This window comes from Curcuma longa, chromosome 10, assembly GCF_044706935.1.
Source record: "Curcuma longa cultivar G26 ecotype Majalengka, Jawa Barat chromosome 10, ITB_CL_G26_1.1, whole genome shotgun sequence".
NCBI lineage: Eukaryota > Viridiplantae > Streptophyta > Magnoliopsida > Zingiberales > Zingiberaceae > Curcuma > Curcuma longa.
Genome location: NC_133870.1, coordinates 868,039 through 875,311, shown reverse-complemented (window position 1 = coordinate 875,311; position 7,273 = coordinate 868,039). Strand labels below are relative to the sequence as shown.

At 36.0% G+C, this 7,273-nt stretch overlaps 1 protein-coding gene across 6 annotated transcripts; it reads left to right on the top strand.

The window, feature by feature from the left end:
* The first annotated feature begins 3,683 nt into the window (after positions 1–3,683).
* LOC141836465 (uncharacterized) lies at positions 3,684–6,783 on the top strand. Of its 6 annotated transcripts, XM_074723966.1 has the most exons (4): positions 3,684–3,786; positions 4,415–4,491; positions 4,813–4,928; positions 5,004–6,783. In XM_074723966.1, exons 3-4 carry the CDS (start codon positions 4,886–4,888, stop codon positions 6,617–6,619), a joined length of 1,659 nt encoding a protein of 552 aa, XP_074580067.1. In that variant the 5' UTR covers positions 3,684–3,786; positions 4,415–4,491; positions 4,813–4,885; the 3' UTR covers positions 6,620–6,783. The 6 variants fall into 6 exon arrangements, with proteins under 6 accessions (XP_074580067.1, XP_074580062.1, XP_074580063.1 ...); XM_074723961.1 differs by having other exon boundaries at positions 4,813–6,783; XM_074723962.1 differs by having other exon boundaries at positions 4,767–6,783.
* Positions 6,784–7,273: the final 490 nt, after the last annotated feature.

Below are 7,273 nucleotides of genomic sequence, written 5' to 3'. Positions count from 1 at the left end.
GAGATGTAGTTTGATGGGATTTCTTGATGGATTTGTCTATGAATTTTGTTGATGGATCTGTTGTGTTTGGGTGTTAAAACTTTTAAACTATGATTGTTTTAAAACTTGTTCTGTGGATGTGGATACTTAAACACTATGGATGCTTTGTATGGATGATGGCTATTTCCTTCTTATATCATGTTTTTATTTATATTTTTCTTGTTCATGTGTCTATGAGTGTTGTGGGATTAAGGGGGAGCATTTGAGTCACACATGGAATTTTGAGAAGAATATCAAAGTAAAAACCCAAAACCTAAGATTTAGAAATATTTTTTGTTGACTTCTAAACACACTAGAATGCTCTTTTGGTAGAAAATCATGTTCCTCCTCAATGTTGATACTAAACTCCTTAAAAGCTTTAGAGTTTCATATTTTTGATACATGGTATCAAAATCATATTTTATAATGAAAAACTTTTTCGGATTATTTTTTTCTAGTTATATATAATGTAAGTAATTACAGTATGAAATTTCATAATTTTTTGATGAAAATTGAATTACTTATGTATTTTTAAAGTTGGATCTGAAAACTAAGTTTTTCAGACATCAGTCGACTGCATCAGATACCAGTCGACTGATGCCACTGTTTATTCCTAATTTGACTCATTTCTTGAAAGTTGAACATCCTTTGACTTCTATTATTTGATGAATACTCTAGGAGCATATTTTTAGTCTATAGGAATGTTCAAAATCTACAACGTCGATGTCCACAACAAATTGTTGGTGCATGGGGGAGTAAGATTTTAGGGGGAGTCTGTGTCAAAATTGGTCAATTTGACAAATTAAGCTCCCTCTTGGATTTTTTTTATTCTATATATTTTTAATTCTATCTCCTTGGATTGCCATGTTTTTTATGATTGTCAAAAAGGGGGAGAATTAATTGTTTAAAGTTAGGTTTTAATGTTATTCATGATTGAATACTCATGTTGTTCATGCTTATTGATTCATTATGCTTATTAATGTTTATTGATTCATTATCACTAGAATAAATTATTGTTATTTAATACATGTTGTTTTAAAGACCTAACTTAAATTAATTTTTGTCAAACATCAAAAAGGGGGAGATTGTTGGTGCAATATTACCCCAAGTGATTTAGATTTTAATGTTTAGCTAAAATGAGTTTAAGTTAGGTAATGTTGGTGATCTAACTTGTGTGGTTTGAGTCCATAGGAAAGTCCAAGAATGGAGTCTTGGCATTTGGTGAAGTCCCGGAGGCGCGACCTCTTGGCAAAGGATGAAGTCCCGGAGGCGTGACCTCCTAGCAAGGGAAGACTTAGCACGTCAAAGCTAAGGGAAACGTCTTAAGCTAGTGCAAGGAAGGGCACGAGGCTTGTGGAAGACGTTTGAAGGCTTGCGTCAAGGATAAGGGATGAAGAAAGAAGCTAAAAGGGGAGTTTCAGCTTGATCAGTCGACTGGCACTCATTCCAATTCTTATGGATTTTTATCGTGTTCCAAAGCCTAAATATATTATTTTTAATTTTTAAAAATAACATCACAACAATGTTGATGTTTAAGTTGTGGTGCTGATTTGTAAACACTAGCATTCTATCTTTATCAATGAATTTCGATCAAAATTCATTACTGGACCTAAATAACTCTAATTGCACTCATTCCAATTCCTGTATATTTCTGTAGTATTCCAGAGTCTAAAATATGTTATTCTTTATTATTTTTAAAAATAATACCATAACAATATTGATGTTTAAGTTGTGGTGCTGATTTGTAAATGCTAGTGAGTTTTAAGTTAAAATTAATGTGCAAAAGAAAAGAAATTGAGCTTTTACATCCTTTTTCGTTATGCTGGACAAATCATTGCTGGAACAAATAGAATTCTATACTTTCTTTTTGCTACACCACAGTGGTGTTGATGTTTAAAATTTAATACCACTGTGGTACTAGTGCAACGGCAGAACATCCGAGTTGTAATTTAGGGACCCACGGTTTGATCCCCAGCTACTAATCAAAGGATGCTAGGCATCTGGATTGGCCGCCGTATGTACTTACCGATTTACCCTGGTGGTCGGTGGGAAACTTCCGTGGGACCGGACCGGCCACCTCTAGGATTGAGTCCATGAGACTGACTGAGATTTATCATTTTTTTAAAAAATCAACACTACAATGGTGTTGATGTTTAAGTCGTATTGTTGATTTTTAAGCTATAATGTTGATTTTTAAAAATCAATAAAAAATAGTTTTTTATTTTTTTATTTTTGTTATTAAATTAATTTAATTTTTTTATTCTTTTTTAATTAGATATTAAAAAATAGAAATATTTTTAATTCTTTAGTTATTTTTTTAATATTTTTAAAATTTTATTAAAATTTTAAAATTAAAATTAAAAAAATTTAGAGGATTATTTATTAAAATTAAAATTTAATTTAATTTAAAGAAAGAAAAAGAGGAAAGATGTTTTGTATAAAGAAGAGAGAAAATAAAAAATAAAAAAGACGTTGCATGTAACTGAGAAAAAATAAAAAATAAATTATTAATAGAGAGGCAAAATAAAAATGAGATGCGGGGCTATGCTGTCTGGAAACGGCGTTTATACTGCCGTCCCCGTTTCCGAAACGTTCGGAAACGTTTCCAGCCGTGGAAACTTACAAGAAACGGCCGATGGAGGCTGTAGCGGCGTCAGGGCTTGGTGAGAAGAGCAGACACGACGTCGGGGCGTGTGGTGGAGGAAAGGCGAGGAAGGGGAAAAGAAGAGAAGAGGGGCGGCGCTTCCTGGGTTCGTGAGGGAAGGAGACGCGCGGCTCCTTCTCCCGGCAGCAGCAGGGGGCACGCGGTGGTGGCTTCGATCTGCGGCTGAGCGCGATGGCAAGGCGGCAGAAGATGAGAGAGAGGAGAAGAGGTGAAGGTGGGGTTCGGCGTCGCGTTGGCAGCCCCTCCGGTCGGCGTCGACGGCGAGAAGCAGAGACAAAAGGGGTCGGCGTCGACGGCGAGAAGCGGAGACAAAAGGGGCTGCGGCGCAACGAAGAAGAAAATCGCGATGGGGCTACGGCGGAACGAAGAAGAAAATCGCGATTGGGAAAGGGCTTCTTTATAATATTTCTTAACGGTTCCTAATGGATTTGGGTTTAAACCATTAAGCCATTAATCCAAGAAACCTCATCCACTAATCAATTAAATCTACTAAACCTCCTAATCTTAAATGAATTAGGATTTAATTGATTAAACCCCATCCACATTAGGTTTATTTAATTAATCCCTTTTAAATTAAAGTTAAAGCTATTTAATTTTAGGTCTTCGACACTGTAGGTCTTCGACGTTTCCAAAAATAGGAAACTTCAACTATTGCTGTTTCCCGTTTCCATTTCCGCGTTTCTCGTTTCCCGTCTCCAAGTTTCTAGACAGCATAGATGCGGGGCATTCTGAAATTTTACCGAGAATTTATCCTACTTATTTTGATAAATATAAAATTAGTATATATTTTTGATATAAGTTAAAGTTAAATTGCGGTACAGTAATGATACGGAAAAAGAAAAAAAAAGGGTGCCTGCTCGAAGCCCCTCTTCCTAATGACGCCATCCGCGGGCCTATTCAGACACGAATCTTGGAGCACCACGCTTCTGCATCAAGTAAAACCTTCCTCCCTTGTTGATACCGCCATCGCCCGCTCGCATTCCATCTCCCTTCCTAAACCCTAGCAGCAGCGTCGTCTTCTCCTGCTCGCCGAAATCCTACCAAAGGCGTCGCCTGGCGAAACTGTGAACAAACGACGCATCAGGAAGAGAACAATTCATGTTGTATGTCTCTTGCTTTCCTCCTCCTTCGACATCTGCTAATTGAGTCGGAAGCTTTTTAAGAATTAAAGTCATATGCTATTTTGGGCTATTTGGAACTTTCTCGGGTTAAATTACTGGTATACCGTACCAGTTTCATCGAAAGACATAATCTTGCGAAAGATGGTCTCGTTTTATGCAAGTTTCGCATGGAACAGAATTGGTAAATTATTAATAGCTTTGAATTTATTTGAAAGTTCGTTTTGTTCTTGTTCTTTAGGGTTTCTATCTGATTCTACCCCGCGTGATAAAGAAGACTTTAGTTGATAATGTTTGGAAAATGTTGATCGACGAATTCTTTCCATAATCGGAATACTTTCTTTCTCTAGGACATGAATTCTAATTGTCATATATATTTGGCAGTCATCTTAGTTCCTGCAATGGTCAATTTTCTGTTTCTTCCATTTTGTTTTCTCCGTTGCTTTTAATCCATAGTTCTTTAATTTTAATGCACAATGCTACACATAGTTTGGTAAAATTTCCTACGAAGTAAATTTATTATTCCTCCAATTTATTATTCTCTAACATATTTTAACTCTAATGGTCTGTTTACTTGGAAGGATAAAAGAATTGAATTTGTCAATTTCTCTAGGTTGCATGGAGGGAACAGGAGATGAGAAAGGAATTTAATTCCATCCAATTCTTTCATTTTATATCTACCCAAATCAGGTAAATATCAAAGTGAAAGGAAGCTTGAGTTTCTAAAAACTTTGAATCTTTAATAAATGCAAATTTTCTCTCTCCTTTTTGAGTCTGTTGAAGTAAACAAAATGAGTGGAAGGAAAATAATGTCCTCACCTGAACTACTTCATTTCTCTCGCATTTCCTTCTCTCATAGGAAACAAAATTTTAAGACTTTTTGTTTTGAAATATTTGTAATAAACTTCTTAGAAAAGAGTCTTGTTTTTGTAATAATACTTTGCTTGAATCTTTATTCTCTGCAGTTCTGTTCTCCTCAATAATATAATGGGCATTTTTGTTGAATGCTAGGAGCATTAATGTGGATGAAAATGACTTGATTGCATTGCCATATAACTTCTAAACAAGAAGATTGTCATTGAAGATGGTGTTCTCACAGAAGCCTGTGAGTGATCTTTGTTGTTTCGGTGGGCCATCTTGCAACATCAACTCCAACTATGTTTATGGTTCACGAGTTGACTCATGGATGAAACTTTTGGCAGTTCACTTGGAGTACCCAACAAAGCTCTATCTTGACCATGATTCACAGCTTGATAGATCTCCTCTGCTTCAAATTTCACATATTAGTCCACAGCTGAATGGTGGTCACATAGATATAGTTGAGGGAAGCATCAAAACTTACTGTGGTTCTCTAGAGTCAACGCCCACTGAAATTGCTAAACCATTGAGGTTATCAACTTCAAACATAAATGGTTCAATGTTTGATGGGTACTTTGTGGATTGTGATGAGTTGTCCAACAATGACATTCTGCGCAATTTCTGCAAAAAAGGGAAAATCATGGAAGCTTGCAGTTTGATTGATGTTATGGCACGATTGAATCAGGTGCCAGATTTCCCATCTTGTGCAAATTTGATCCGTGGTTTGGTCAATAACGATAGAATTGAAAAGGCCACTCGTGTTCTTAATATCATGATTTTTTCTGGTGGGGTTCCAGACATTATTACATACAACAAATTGATAGGTGGTCTTTGCAGGAGAGGGCAGCTAAATGCTGCTATTAAGCTTGTTGAAGAAATGAGTTTTTGTGGTTGTGATCCTGATGTGATAACATTTAACATTTTGTTTAGATCCTTGTTTTCCATTGGTAAGTATGATGAGGCAATCTGGTTTTGGAAGGATCAGATGAGAAAAGGTTATCCTCCATATCTTGTTTCATACACTATTCTTCTTCAACTTGTATTCAGACACTGTGGTATATCGAGAGCTATTGATGTTATGCAAGATTTAACCTCAGAAGGATGCTATCCTGATCAGGTGACCTTTAATTCTCTCCTCAATTTAATCTGCAAAGGGGGTAAATTGGGTGATGCCAAAATCATTATGGCTGGTTTTATGACACATGGTTTAGAACCAAATGCAATAACCTATAACACGATACTGCACTGCTTCTGTATTCAAGGACAGTGGGCTGAAGCGGATGATATACTATCGATCATGAAGGAAGCTTCATTTACACCAACTGTCGTTACATACAATATTTTAATTAACAGTTTGTGTAAATACCAGATCCTTGATAAAGCGATTGATATCTTGATTATGATGACGAATGAGGGTTGTTCACCTGATATTGTCACTTACAACACTCTTCTTGCAGCAATGTGTAAACTGGACATGGTAGAGCAGGCTTTAGATATACTTTATATTTTGAGGGATCGTGGATATTCTTTGGTTGTCATTACATTTAACACCTTGATTGATGGACTGGCAAAAAAGGGGGAGATTAAGAAAGCCATGACTTTGTATAACGAGATGATAGATGATGGAATCACTCCTGATGACATAACTTACGGTTCACTGGTTATGGGATTTTGCAAACAAGATATGGTAGATGAAGCAACACTGGTGTTGCAAGAGATGGTTAAGAGAGGTTGCAGGATTAGAGGCAGTACTTCTACCCTTTTGATATGGTCGTTGTGCAGAAATGGAAAGCTGGATACAGCAGTTGAAATTTTGAGTATTATGGTATCAAGATGTTCCAAATCCAGTAAAACGTTTTACAAAGCACTAGTTAAAAATGTTGCTGACTCTGGAATGACTGAGGCAGCTACGCGGATGTACAAGAAGTTAATTGAGCTCAAAGTTCTTGAAGAAGACTGAATGCAGAGTAGGTTAGAAATTGTAGGTTCATTTTGAGTCTATTGGATCTCACTCCGTTTACCATTTCTAGACTAGTTACAATTATTTCATTTGATACTCCGAATACTGTTCTGTTGTTTTTGTATTTGGATGGTGTGGAAGAATGTCTTAAGAATTGAACTGATACTTGGTGCATGAAAAATTGCCTTAAAATGATGGTGACTAGGCATATCTATGGATCCTTAAACAATCATATTTCCATGGAGTCTGATGATCTCTATGCAATATAAATCTTATTAAGCGATTCAATAAGAAATGGACAGATTTAGTTAATTGATTAATGATCATCCAAATCGAGTTATGCCCGTTTTGGATTTTGGATAACCCCACCATAAAGTCCATAGTAATGTGTTCTCATTTTCATTCAGGTACAGAGTAATCCTATTGGTCTTTGATGCTCAGTCTTCACTTGTTGACACACTAAGTATTGAGCTATAAAGTTTGTAATATCTCTTTTCATACCATTTCACTAGTAAAAGCATTTTAAGTCTCGATAAATATGAGTATCTTTCGGATGAACAATAATTCTTGATCAATGTGCTTATTAGAGTAGATCTTCTTTAATCTGGTGTTTTAGAAGTCTCCATCCATGAAAACTTCACTCCTTTTTTGGGC